The sequence below is a fragment of the Polyodon spathula genome, chromosome 16, assembly GCF_017654505.1.
Source record: "Polyodon spathula isolate WHYD16114869_AA chromosome 16, ASM1765450v1, whole genome shotgun sequence".
NCBI lineage: Eukaryota > Metazoa > Chordata > Actinopteri > Acipenseriformes > Polyodontidae > Polyodon > Polyodon spathula.
Window position 1 is genome coordinate 23629155 of NC_054549.1, and position 14934 is coordinate 23644088.

Genomic DNA, 14934 nt, shown 5'->3' on the forward strand with positions numbered 1-14934 from the left:
CCCTCAGTAGACGGCATCGAGTGTGTCATAACAGGAAGGGGCCTTTCGGCAGCTCTGGTATAGAGAGCTCAGCAATACCTACCCGAAGGGCAGGAATATCCCATACCAATGTAAGTGGTGGTCGACTTCGAATTGAAAGAGAACTGAGGTTCGCTACAATATGTTGGCTTTGCCACACAGCACTGCAGAATTAGCTTGTAAAAACACATCAGAAATCAGCTGTCTACAGACATCAAGACTGCTGTTAAAAACAGCACCAACTTCAGACCAACGATTCAGTCTTCAAATCTGTCCTTGTATGACCATAAGAAGTAAATAAGACCTAAACTTAAAAGTAAGTACACCAAACTAGCCTATTTTACAATGTTTTTATTCTTTTAAATGATGTCAGTAAAAAAAGTGTAGATTAAAAAAAAAAGCCCACTGTGTCAGTAAAAACAGAATGACAAGGTTGGCAACCCCCTGATTTGACTACATGACAATGTGCAAGTTTATATATATATATATATATTATATATATATATATATATATATATATATATATATATATATATTATATATAGATCTATATACTATATCTAAATCTGATATCCCTGAATGGAACAAATGAAAAAAAATCCAACTGGGTCGTGGATTGTCAGGACTTTTTAGTTTTTGATGTTTGAATAAAAACGGTTTGCGTTAGTTCTTGTTCAAGCATCTGAAGAAACAAAGTTCTGACTTGATCTAATATGTCTTCTGCATATGACATACCTTTTAAACCCAGCATAATTCTGGTTGTTCTATTTTGCACTCTTTCTAGAGCAGCAATATCCTTTTTGTAGTGAGGTGACCAGAACGGAGCACAATATCCTGGATGAGGTCTTACAATAGTAACGTTTTAACATTACTTCCTTTTAAATTCTACACTTTTCACTATATTTCCAAGAATTTTGTGGATCTTTTTTTATAGCTTCTCCACACTGTCTAGATGAAGACATTTATGAGTCAACATAAACTCCTAGGTCTTTTTCATAGATTCCTTCTTCAACTTCAGTATCTCCCATATGACATATATAATGCACATTTTTATACACTTTTCTGTATTAAATGTCATTTGCCATGTGTCTGCACAGTTCTGAATGCTGTCTGGATCATTTTGAATGACCTTTGCTGCTGCAACGATGTTTGCCACTCCTCCTATTTATGTGTTATCTGCGAATTTAACAAGTTTGCTTACTATACCAGAATCTAAGTCATTAATGTAGGTTAAGAATAGCAGAGAACCTAATACTGATCCATGTGGTACTCCACCTGTTACCCACTCCATTTTGAGGTTTAGATTCGTCTACTTTTGGACTGTAATTGTTTTGCGCCTCTAGTACTACATTTTTAAAAGACAGCCATCCTTTTTCCGTGGATGTTTTCTCTATTTTACTCAAATTTTATAGAGGGTGAAATTGAAATCCCACATTAATATGGTTTCTCCTTTGCTCCTTTGCTAATGTCATTGTATATTGACTATTTTGCTCGGTGCCTGAATTTGGCGGTCTATAACATGCCCCGATTATGCCCTTTGAATTTTTGTCAATTATTCTGACCCTTATTGATTCTGCGTTGTTTTTTTCTTCCAGATTTAACACCTGGGCTTCAAGACTATTTTTGATTTATAGCTGTCACAAAGACGGCCAGAGTGGGGGACGTCCGACCAGAAACAGGAAAATAAACAAAGAGAGAGGTGGAGTGGTTGAGCTGAGCGAATGGCTTCGCGCAGCATTTAATGAGTGATCAGAACAGAGAGAAAATAAACGGTTATATTAAACAAAAAACACAGGACACGGCACATTCACCAAAATAAACAGACAAACAAAACGGACCAAACAAAACACGGTGAGCTTCTTTATTATTATTATACTTATTATTTCCTCCATCTCCAATCCCGTTCTCCACTCACCAAACACACAACCCCGAGTGAGTGAAAACATGCTGCTTTTATGCAGCTGTACCAAGACTCGACTGCTAATCAGTCATTCAATTGGAGTCACGGTACAACTGCACGTGAATTCCCCGTGCTCACATATTATTACATTTTACTTGCGCGTGAAGTGCTGTGCAATCCTCGTGCCTAAATATAAATATAAATTTTTAAACACAAACGTGAAACACAGACCCATTTATATCCCGTGTACCAGTGACTATACACCAACATTAAACACACAACATGAGACATGAGATGCAAAAAAGGGTGAAACAAAAAAAACAAAAAACAAGGTAAAGTGTGGATTGTAAAAAAACAAAAAACAAGGTAAATTGAGGATTGTAAAAAAAAACAAAAAACAAGGTAAAGTGTGGATTGTAAAACAACAACAAAAAACAAACAAACAAAAAAAGCTACCACAATGCCCTGGAAATGTGTAAAAATGGACATACCAGTGATTTTTAACCCATTAGCAAAGGATGATTTATTCCCTTATAATTTGTTTATTTACCATTTTTCTAGTTTTTTTTGTTCTTGTGAAAAAAAAAGAAAACATTTCAGAGGAAAAAAAAAAAAAACTAAAGCAAATGCCCCAGTTGAATAGTTGGTCTGTAGACAATGTGTTAGTGCATACTGCCACCTGCTGACAAAGATAGGCAAATGCATCTGAATAACGCTTCCAACATTTAACCCATTAAGTGCCATTGTTCTCATTTGAGAACAGTCTACTTTGTAATTTTGTGGAACATTTTTAACTTGTTTAACTGGAACACATCTAACGCGACTGTCCTCAAAACAGGACTCTGGGAATATATGTTGTAAATATGTCTGTCAGTTCACATTTCTAATAGATTGAAAGCTTTTAGAATTTGCTGCACAGCCAGTAGGCTATGTCACAAGCTGCAGATTGACAGAAACTTTTGTTTGGTGCTGAATGGGTTCATAGTTTTACTTTGTCTCTGCATCACTCGGAGGCTGTAGATTCTGTCACTCCAATACTGAAGTATCACTTTGCTGTAAATATGCCTGAACCTGCTTTGAGCTTGTCTGGATAAGTGCTGGGTCTCAGCAACCTTCTTCATGCTGTTTATATCATGTGACAACCTTTCAACTCTCCCAGCCCCACCTACCCTGCACACTCGTCATCGTGATCCTCTGCCTACCTCTCTGCACCAACTGTGTGAAATACGAAAAGCATGATAGCTTGTACTACCCTAGGCTGAATAAATCTCTGTATGCAAGCCGTGCTTTCAATTAGTGTTGCACTTCCTTGGTCACCTGGAGGGTGAAACTGTCCCATCTCTTCAATGACTTCTTTCCTTCCATTAACCAGCCAGCTGCCTCCCCTATTGCCTGACACACTTTCAGCCAGAGGACACTGTTAAGCTTAAATGATCCAGAAAGTGCAAGTGAAGCAGATATCCTGGAATTAGGGCATAGAAACCAACTCTATAGTAACAGATATCCTGTTTTAAATTAAATTTACTTTAACAAGCTTGTGTGGCTAATGGCAGTGCAATACAGGCATTGGGATTGATTCAACATGTAAATAATAGAATGACATGTCCAGTCCCATAGCCTCACATCATGCAGCTCGCAGGCCTGCACCTCTGCCTCTCTCTCCTGGAGGTCGCCTCTGCATTTAGGATCTGTGCCTTCAACGTGCAGGCCTTCGGGGACTCCAAGGCAAGCGACCAGGGCGTCACAGAGGTCCTGGTGAGGGTGAGTCTGGAGAGCAGACACAGGAGGGTTCAAATGACTTTGAAGGGGAGACAGTGGAAACAGTGAAACTGAACAGGGTTGAAATTACTCCAGATATATAGATCTCTCTATATGTACCGCTGATCCAGTTGTCTGAACATTATTTATTATAAATTACTGATAGTATCAGATTCTGGGGTTTCTGTCTGTTTGTTTTTGCACCTATCTTGATAATCGCTTATGAAATTGTCATGAATCCTGCTAATTCCTATTCTTTGCTAGTCTGTACATGCTGCTGATGGTATTTCACCTTTTCGTCACAGTGATAGCTCTGAATATGAATGCACAGCGGGGGGGATGGGTGGTGTTACTGATAGCTCTGAATGTGAATGCACCACTGTGGGGGGGTTTGATGTTATTGATATCCCTGAATATGAATGCACAGCAGACTGGGGATGTCAGTGATAGCTCTGAATGTGAATGCACCAATGTGGTGGTGGTGGTGGTGGTGGTGGGGGGGGTTGATGTTATTGATAGCTCTGAATATGAATTCTCAGCCGGGGGGGGACGATGTTATTGACGTGTATTTTTTTATTGTTAACCAGATCTTGTCACGCTGTGATGTGTGTCTGATTCAGGAGGTGCGTGATTCAAAGGGAAGGGCTGTGCCAGCGCTGGTAAACAATCTGAACAGGTAAACTGAGCTCCTGCAGCCCTAATATAACTGATCAGCGGCCAGTAATCAGACACCGCAAAGCAGCTGTCCCCGCTGTTCTGCTGTGTTTTCAGTGTTACAGTACAAACCCCTTTGTGGATCAGTCCTTGTGGCAGGGGGAGATCTGTGCTGACTCTGCTGTGTTTTCAGTGTTACAGTACAAACCCCTTTGTGGATCAGTCCTACATTCATATAACCGTCAGAAGGTTCTTTTTGTAATTCATTCAGTTTTCTGGGTAGATCTCTAATATTGATCGATGGAGGTCAGAAGGCAACAGTAAAAATGGCTGCATGAATTGAATTTAGTTTCAGTTGATGGGAGCCCGGATATAACAAGCAGATCCAAAATTGGGGTGAAAATGAGTAAAATATCATGACATTGTTTATTGTCTTCCTGCCTTTCCTCAGGTTTGATAGGAATCACAACTACAAGTTTGTTGCAAGTGGTCGTCTAGGAAGAGGTTCTTACCTGGAGCAATATGTGTTCATATACAGGTGAACTTTTAAAATGACTTTTTAGCTCCTAGCTCCTCCATTTTAACTACTAGACTAGCCACACTGCTCCCCTCCTTCCCAGTCCCTCAGTTCTAACCAGTAGACATGATCACACTGCTTCCTTCTCAGTCCTTCAGCTCTAACCCTAGACTAGCCACTGTCTCCCTCCCTCCCAGTCCCACAGCTCTAATCACTAGACTAGCCACACTGCTCCCCTCCCTCCCAGTCCCTCAGCTCTAATCACTAGACTAGGCCACACTGCTTCCCTCCCTCCCAGTCCCTCAGCTCTAATCACTAGACTTGCCACACTGCTTCCCTCTTCCGTCCCTCAGCTCTAATCACTTAACTAAACCAGGGGTTTCCAAACTGTGGTCCGCAGCCCAAAGGTGGGCCACGGGAGCAATGACAATCTGTGTATTTTTTTCTATTAATAATGAAAAGCAGGCGCCAGCAGCAGCTGTAACTGTAAAGCAAGGGAGTATTGGCGAACTGTCAATCAAAGCAGAACTTCACAAATCGGAGCAAACAGATTGCCTACCTGCAGGCGGGATATAGTGGAGAGCTCTGACAATAGGGCAGTGTTTAGGTCATGTGATCGCTCTGCTGGCAGATGTAAAAAATGTGTTCAGCATTTTATAAAATTACAATATGTCAAATCTGCTACCAAAGAATACGTTTTGCAAAGTATAAAGAACAAAACAGGCAGCTGCCGCAGTTTGAATGCATTTGTACCGCGGGCTCAGTTTTGAGATGCTGAAATGGGTTTTTCCTTTTGTAGAAAAGTTTTCATACTGACTTTTGGTCTTGATAACATTCATGTAAAAATTCAATTGATGCTTATGATGAATACGTTTTTGTGACTAATTAGCTATTGACATTTAAAATAGTGTACTTTGATGTATGCTTCAATAGTAACTAAATCAAACTCATAAATCTTGTTACATACCAGTAATTGATTCATTAAAATGTTTGGATATACAGCTATTTTATTGATTACTGGCTTGTTCACGTCATCTTAAAATAACAAGAATATGTTTTGTTGGGAAATAATAATAATAATAATAATAATAATAATAATAATAATAATAATAATAATAATAATAATAATAATAATAATAAAATGTTTTTTTGACTGATTTAAAATTTTTCTTTTGGTTAAGTGGCGCAGCTGTGCTTTTTATGGGGGCGGGGGTGTTGCAAGCCAACTGAATGTGATTTTGCAAATTGTATAGTGGCGAAAAAAGTAACTTGTGCAAGAAAAGGTTTCCCTTTGTATTGTGCAAATTCGTTTTTGTGCATGACGGTTGAGCGTGAGAGGTACGTTTTAGGTACAGTGTTCAGCAATAAAGATTTAAGTAATGTTTTTGTGCACATTGTACTGGTTTTACTCAAACTGATTCCTGTTCAGGTATTTATGAATGTGAATAATAAGAGACATGCACTTCTTTCTTGTTTGACCAAGAAAAATAACTGCATTTCTAAAATTTTCAATTATACAAAAGTGCCTAATTTAAAGTTTTGACAAAAACATCTGTTTTAGTTTTTGCAATTTATTTTATTTACAAAAATTTGTGTTTCAATTTCTTATTTTCACTCAGTGCATATTCTATGTGATTTCCGTCTTTCACAATATTTATTCATATTAATAAAGGACAGTTTTTAGATTAGGTTTATTTATAATGTTACAGGTTTAAACATATAAAATGCTTCTAATTTGACATTTTCCCAAGGATTGCTAATACTGGGCCGTAATGCCTAATGCAGCTGAACGGGTGGGCCTTGGGTAAAAACGTTTGGGAACCCCTAGACTAGACCACACTGCTTCCCTGCCAGGAGCCCAGTGAATACAGTGCTGTGTGATTCTTGCAGGTCTGATGTAGTTGATGTTCGAGACCAGTACCAGTATCCTGACACTCAGAAGGATGACCCTGATGCTTTCTCCAGAGAACCCTTCATTGTGCACTTCCATTCCCCACACACAGGTTAGTGCTGCAGTCAGGAGAGCTTCATTCCTCACACACAGGTTAGTGTATTAACCTCTTTAAGACTTGAAACCTGAATAAGATATAACAAAGCTGCTCATCCGAGCCTCTGATGCATTCATGCCTGCCCCGAGGGTATAAAGGACTGCATGCACAGAACTCAGCATCATTTTTCCTTCAAATCTGCTGCAAACATGGACTTGGAATGGATACTTTTCTATTTCAGGGAACCAGGGTTATGGTAATAGCCTAAAGCTTTGAAGTACGAAATGTAACCATTAACAAATGGATCAGTATACATCTCAAGGGCAAGATTGCTGCACGAACAGAATGTTTTAAGGCTAAGCCGAGGCTGCTTTGTGCTGTACCATTTGGAACCCCAGTAACAAGTAGCTAGGCTAAAAAATGAGGGAGAACTGCCCTCTATGACTGTGTTATAAGGGTCGGCTGACTCTAATTCCAAAACCAGAGTTTTGAGGATCCACAACCTCCACAAGTCTAGAGCCTAGTAAAGGTATGGGGAGTAGCCCACACTTCTGCATTGCAAATGTCTTTGACAGATGCACCCTGGAATAAATCCCACGAAGTTGCCATACACCTAGAGAAAATGCCATGCACCTAGAGGAAATGCCATGCACCTAGAGGAAATGCCATGCACCTAGAGCTTTCTGGAGGAGGCAAGTTGGCCAGCTCTTAGGCAGCCCTGACCGTGTTTGCTATCCACTTGGACATCTGCTGCTTAGAGAGGGCTTGACCATGGGACTTAGTGGAGCAGACAAAAGATTGTTCTGACTGTAGCAGCCTCTGCAACCGAAGCAGCCTCTTGATCCTGTGCAGCGCTGCTGAGCCCAGCAGCTGCTCTGTGCTGCAGCACACAATGCAGACAGGCCTGCGCTTAGTCTCTGCGAAAACAGAAAAATACAATGAGAATAGAAATATTTCTCTCATACAAAATAGTGTAATAGCAGTTACTTAAATTGCAGCCTGTGGGGAGAGCACAAAGTCAGCTAACTTACGTTGCTTGATCCCTGAAGGGATGACTCAAGCCGTCGGCATCACACAGGGTACAAGGCCACAGCGGTATGTAACAAACAACAGGCTGTAGTGCACAAATATGTGTAATTAGTAAAACTTTTACAGCGATTATTTGTAATATCACATATCATTTGTGTAAAACACAATAAATGTGAACATTTATAAGAGAAAATGTAACAAGTACTTATCTGAATAGGCTCTCCTATCAGGTCAGTCCTTGGTGCTGATCTGTGCATGCAGTCCTCGGGAGCGGGCATGACGCTTGACTGAGCAGCTTTGTATTATCTTATTCAGGTTTCTGGTCTTGCAGGTTAATACCCATTCGGTAATGGTTACATTTCGTATTTGAAAGGGAACTGCTAGATAATGCCACAAGGTGGCAGCAGTTGCGTATGCAAGACAGCTGCAGGGGTGGGATTTTGTGTTGGTGGAGTGGATTGTGAGACTGCAGAGTGGCATTAAACACGCTGCAGACTACATGGGGAGAACCCATCCGGATCTGATAGGAATGTAACTACTTTCACTAACTGGACATTTTAACACATCTAACATTTTCTTGTGTATTCACTGAGATACAGTAATTCTATTAAACAGATTCCGATGAATTGTCCATTACAGAAAATAGATGTTCCTAGTTGTTGCAGATTTTATTTTGCTACAGATAATATCTGCCTCGTCTTGATATGTTCTGTTTGCATTCCTGTCAACACCACACCATAGGCACATCATCAGCAACTTACTCAGAGTGCATTGAAAACGATCACCATTTGGCCCATCTAAGCCCGTCCTGTTCATAGTTGCTGATTGGTCTAAAAAATGTTGTCAAGTCGGGTTTAAAGGATCCCAGTGATTCAGCATCAACAACATGACTAGGTAACCCATTCTATACCCTCCCCACTCTGTATTAAGAAGTGTCTCTGACTCCCTGTGATCCGCCTCCACTTAATCTCTGTTGGTGTCCTCTGGTCCTGGTTTCTGTGCTACACTTAAAGTATTGGTTAGGGTTAAATATGTCAGCTTCTCTTAAGACCGCCCTTTTATCTTTGAGAAAATGTATCAAGGGGAGGCCATTCCACTCATTTCTGCTCGTCCAATCAGCTACTGGACAAGCATCTCATGTTCCTGGGGTAAGCCGTCTGGACCAGAGGATTTGTTGGTTGTGGGAGCCCCCAGTCCTCTTAAACTGAGGGAAAACAAAGTCTCTTTGCTGCTTGGAACTTGTGTTCAGGAGACTGGGTTTCAGGAGACTTGGTTTCAGCCACTGCATGACACACCAGGGGAGACAGAGTTTGATACAACAAAGTTGCCTCAAACTATGGAACCAGGTATCAAGCCGCTTTGTGTTCTCTCAGCTTTAGTACTTCAGTCTGATTTCTACTGCTTGTGTCTTGCACAGTGTGAAGGCTGTCTGTATAAGGGGGCAGAACACTGTATATCAGATGTAACACATCCTTTCTCCTGTTCTCAGAACTACAGGACCTGGTCCTTGTGCCCCAGCATACCACACCAAAGAATGCAACAAGGGAGATAGATGAGCTGTATGACGTCTTTCTGGAGATCAGACGCCTATGGAGAATTCAGGTGAGAGTGGCTAGACATCACTTCTGAAATCTGTATTTTTTCAAACATTACCACATGTCAGCAATTACATGTCAATGGTTTGGAAATGCTTAAAGAATAATAAAACAAGGCTTACCTTCCTATTCATTTTAGGGTGCATGATGTTAAAGCCATGGCCGTATCTTCTTAGCACATCTGTTTTTTTTAATTTAAATGACTTCGCCATTGAATCGTTGCAGTAGGATTGGTGATATTGAGCTATATTGCTGCAGTAGGCTTGGTGATATTGAGCTGTATTGCTAAGGTAGTGTCAAATGACATTTCTTTCATTTCTAGGTTCATAAAATGGGGACCCTAAAGTGCTGTTCGCCTACGTCCGTCTGTTTGTTACACTCTACATAGTGAACATGATAACTGCTATGATTTTTTCCCCAATCTTCTACAACCTCTTGTCCCACACTCCTATAGACGTTTCAGATTGCATCGGGCTGTAATCCGATAAACTCTTCATTATATTGTTTTTGATTTGAGCTGAGGAGCTGCTCTTCATTCTAGTTTCAGTCATTTGTAATGTAGGCAGCCACAGTGTTTATATTTGTAAGTGCTGCCGCCATCTACTGGACAGCTAGTGCATTGCCGAAAAAGGAAACTGATTCAAAATGTCTGGTCACTAGATGGCACTGGCTTTTCCGTCTATAAACACACTCTGGATGATCTAGTCTGCATATCTATGGCAGGCAACTGGAACTGAAGAGCAACTGCTGAAGGTGGTCTTATTACAGTCTAATTAGGAACCAATCAGCAATTTAAGAAGCACGCCCAATGATTGCAACATCACGAAAAAGATAGGGGACAGTACAAAAATAACAGAAAAAACTATGTGAAGGTTTTTAGTAAAACCATGATTGGTTGATATAATGAGTGTGTGGGGACAGCTGTGCAGGTATGGTCTGTGATAACTTCTCTCTCTCTTGCCGGCAGGATGTTATGTTCCTGGGTGATTTTAACGCAGCTTGCGGATATGTGCCCAAGAAAGACTGGCCTAAAATCCGTCTGCGCAGCAACCCGGAATTCCACTGGCTAATCGGGGACAAAACTGACACAACAGTGCGCGACAACACAGTCTGCGCTTACGACAGGCAAGTCCACTAAAACACTGCCATTTCTTATGCTGTATTTTTTCAGAGTAGGGTGACACATTTTATTTAAGTCTTGGCTCTTGATCATTCAGATAATATTCATAATTGAATATGCAGGATATGCAGGAGTTTCAAGCATGAATATTCTCCTAATATTCCACAAAGCTAACATTTACTATTTTAGGTATAATTAAAGCCAGTGAAATATACATCATACAGATGTATTTATCTAGTAAATGTTGAGTCCTGTGTGTAACAGTGTTAATCTTCCCTTTTCTCAGAATCGTGGTGCATGGTGATGCTTTCCTTAGTGCCATTGTTCCGCAGTCTGCCAAACCATTCGACTTCCCCAGAGAATTCAGACTCACAGAGGAACAGGTAATAAACACACAGGGCTTGTATCACTATGAGCAGGGTGTAGGGAATTCTGTGCAGATTCATTTTAAAGCACACCGGATTGTTTCTCAGCTGCCTCTGATTCATTTGTGTGTATCTGTTCTCCAGAATCCCTGAATTCAGAATTGTGGTGCCACAGGGTGTTGTGATGTGCTGAAATATGCCGCTAACCCTACAGCTAACCCTAACACACAGAGCTGTGATACTTCAGCATATCACAACACTCTGGAGTACCGTAATTCCATTATAAAACATACTAACTAGGCACTCCTGATAATGATTATCAGTGTCCTTCCGCTGTTTTAAAAATAAATGTTCATGTGAGCGGTGCTGTGTGTGTGAGGTACTATATTTATTATTTCCCTCATAGTAATAACTATTAATCTTGTGTGTATTTTTTATGGATTTTAACTTTACTGTAGAATATTGGATTGATTATTAAGCACAGTTGCTAAAGATGTGATTGCTGTAATGCTATTGAAAGAGGTTGGTGCAGATGTTTCTGTGGAAAGAGGAGTTAGCCTCTATAAGGAAGAATATGGGACCAGGTATTTCTTTCTTCGTGGCTTGCTTGCCAGTAGCTTCTAGTGCCTTGTTTTTTGTGACCCGTTCTGAAGATCTTTTATTGTGTTTGAGCAGCAGCAGATGGTGTTTAACAGTTTGTATATCTACCATTTTGCTCAGCTTTGATGTCAAGAACCAGTGTAATGTATTCCCATTGGCTCCAGTGTGTAGATGATGATGTGACTGAACCAATGGAATTTAGTCTTGGTTTTATTCAATTTCCTGATATCTTTTTTTTTTTTTTGTTACCTGTTAGCAGATTCATATTTCATTACTGATATTTTGTGATGAGGCTGCAGTCACGATAATGCTGTGAAATGTTTCACTGGCTGGGTCGTGTGATTGACCAATTGGTCGTCTCTGATTGATCGTCTCTGCCTGCCGTTTGTATAATGTGAAATACAGTCCTCTAGACCATCCAGTTCCAGTAATGCATTGACTAGTTGTGACCCTGCTGGCCCCTTGGAGCACAAAGTCCAGCCCTACAGGTGTCCTCTCTCACTTCACCTGGCTGTAACCCACGGTAGCAGCGCAGCGATGCAATACTTGGGAAGCTATGATTCCCAGCAAAGACAGTGTTCCAATACTATAATATTTGCATTGCTTCACTGGAGAGTTATTAAAAGCCTGTTTTCTTAATAAAATCCATCTTGATAGTTTCTGGATGTCAAACTTTATTTTCTTCATTAAACTTTTTTTTTTTTTTTTTAAATAATCTCTCTACACTGTGCTGGTGAAGCAAAAAGAGGTGGGGGTTAGGCTGTTACACCCACCAAACAGTCTCCCTCTGCTCTGGCTATATACTCACTTTTGGACCCTTGTTGTTGCAGGCCCTGGTTATTAGTGACCACTATCCGGTCGAGGTGGAGCTGAGGCTCTCCTCTTCTGGGCAGCAGGAAGAGCATGTCCACCATTATCTCATTGGCATTGCTGTGGCTGTACTGTTACTATCCGTGATGTGCGGACCCAACGGCTGGTCTGGATTCTAACCATTTCATTATCATACTCGTGTGTACTGTAAGTCACAATGATGGTGTCTCCAGCCTTCACACCGAATGATTGGATGGGGGTGGGGGTGCAGTCATAGCCTCCTTTACCCCACCCTGACCCCGTGCTTACTACATATCTTCCCTGAATAGATCATTCCTCTTTAAATATATGAACAAGATTTGAATTATAAATGTGTCCCTCAAGTGCAGTAGTATACTCTTATTATCAATGTGCTACCAATGCAGAATGACTTTGTGGGACAGTTGTTCTTCATACAGTATTAACACAAAACATGGTTCTGCAGTGGTGCCTGCTGGCACAGGTACAGAATTCAATGTGGTGTCATTCTTGGCTGACCGCATTATAGAACAATTATCATTCAGCATTCTAAATATCTTTTGCATATAATTAAAAAGGACAGTTATCTATTCAAGGATTCCAAGATATTTAGTGATCAAGGGGTCTGAGGGGGAACAACTAGGCAATAAAAGCCCACCACTAGTCGTTACATACCTCCAAATAATAATAATAAAAAAATATCTTATTTCTGGGTGCTGGTGAACTGGCGAGGTGATCGTTAACACACGTAATGAGATGATTGACTGTTCAGGTAAGTAAGGGGGGTGTGGGATCAAAGGGGCGCCAACTCCCCCCTCCCACAGCCCACTGTTTGGTTTCAAGGCTGTTCACACCACTGGGATATATATATATATATATATATATCTATATATATATATATATATATATATATATATATATATATATTTACAAAAAAAATTGAACCTTAAATTTAAAATCAGTGCTAAGGTTACCAATGGAGACTCTGATTAAAAAGGTAATGCCAGTCTCAGCCATGATGTAACATTACTTTTATTACTTTTAACTTGTACGCCACTTCTGAAATATCAAATACAGTAAAACCTGTCTAATCCAGCCCCTCTACAAACCGGCATTCTGTATAATTCGGTCCTGACCAAACTCTCTTGAAATGAATCCTCTCTAGAACCCGGAATGTGTCTATTCTGGAATCTGGCATGATTTTAAATTTTTGTCTGTCAAAACCAATGTAAATCTGATTGTGCAGTCCGACTCAAAGTCATGCGTTTTTTCTTTTCTAAGTTTATAATCATGTAAATTCACACTCGTCCCACAGGTATGGTACAGTAGAATACTTTACATTACGGAGAATGCAAACTTAAAATGGATACAATCCTTGGATTGCAAGGATACCTGACAGTACTGTTACTATATGTAGTGTGGTGGAGTTCGTAAAGCATTCAGATGTACCTTTATTTTTATTTGACCGCACCTCTGTAATCCAGCACTATATAATTAGACAGGTTTTACTGTATTAAGATTTACGAATCTCAACTGCACAAACCCTTATCACATAAGAGTCTTGCCATGCACATGTATTTCAACCATGTCAGCCTGACAGTGTGACACCTCATAGGCTTGGTGCCAAGATTGGGGTGTGACAGTGTGGCACCTCATAGATATCAAGTCTGTCCCGTCACAGGGCCTTATTGCTTTTTAAGAATAGTTCTATTCATGTTTGTATTTCACCATCAGTGCAAGTAATGTTTTTAGACAAAGAGAGATGTAATTGATTCTGAAAAGGTAGCAGAGTCGTCAGGCATTAGTGACACGAGCGTTTTAGCACCAAAGCACAATTCTAGTCACACAAACGAAAGCTAAACAATAAAACAGAGGGCAAGAGCTAAGCTGCACAAATTGTGTCAAACAACATCTCTTTCACAATAAGAGACACCCTGATCCTTCATATACACGTATTATAAATCATATTCAGGAATGTGTTATATATATATGTATATTGCTTATGATAGTATACTCAGTATAACTGTTCTACAGTCATTTCAGTGTTTTTATTATCTATAAATTATATATTGCACTTATATTGTATGAAAATTGCATACAAATGTCAAGCTGTCACTTATTTAAATAATGTTTTCTTTTTATTAATTATTATTAATATACTGCAAGAAATGTATTTTAATTGTTATTAAGAACATGCCTTACCTGGCCACTTTATTAGGACCTGTACCTAGTATTGGGTTGGGTCACTGTTTGCCCTGATCACAGCATAGACATGGTATAGACTCCACAAGGTGTTGCAAGGTGTCTCAAGGGATCCAGTCATTAAAATATACAGGTAGTGGACAAAAAATGGAAACACCAATGTAAAGTCACTTATTAGGGCGTTGGGCCACCACATGCAGCCAGTAGGGCCTGTATGTGCCATGGCATAGTCTACCAGCCACTGAAATTCTGCAGGAGGGATGCGGCACCATTCTTCCACGAGAAAGTCAATCAACTCACGCCTGGTTGATGGAGGTGGAAAATGCAGTCTCAGGCATCGTTCCAGAATATCCCATAAAT

The 14934-nt window shown here is 40.1% G+C and overlaps 1 protein-coding gene across 2 annotated transcripts; it reads left to right on the plus strand.

Annotated features, from left to right (window-relative positions):
* Positions 1-1830: 1830 nt before the first annotated feature.
* LOC121328366 (deoxyribonuclease gamma-like) lies at positions 1831-13275 on the plus strand. 2 transcript variants are annotated; one of them, XM_041272993.1, is made up of 9 exons: positions 1831-1869; positions 3528-3679; positions 4264-4352; positions 4782-4868; positions 6738-6850; positions 9354-9466; positions 10427-10584; positions 10866-10962; positions 12375-13275. In XM_041272993.1, exons 2-9 carry the CDS (start codon positions 3545-3547, stop codon positions 12531-12533), a joined length of 951 nt encoding a protein of 316 aa, XP_041128927.1. In that variant the 5' UTR covers positions 1831-1869; positions 3528-3544; the 3' UTR covers positions 12534-13275. The 2 variants fall into 2 exon arrangements, with proteins under 2 accessions (XP_041128927.1, XP_041128926.1); XM_041272992.1 differs by lacking the exon at positions 1831-1869 and having other exon boundaries at positions 2310-3679.
* Positions 13276-14934: the final 1659 nt, after the last annotated feature.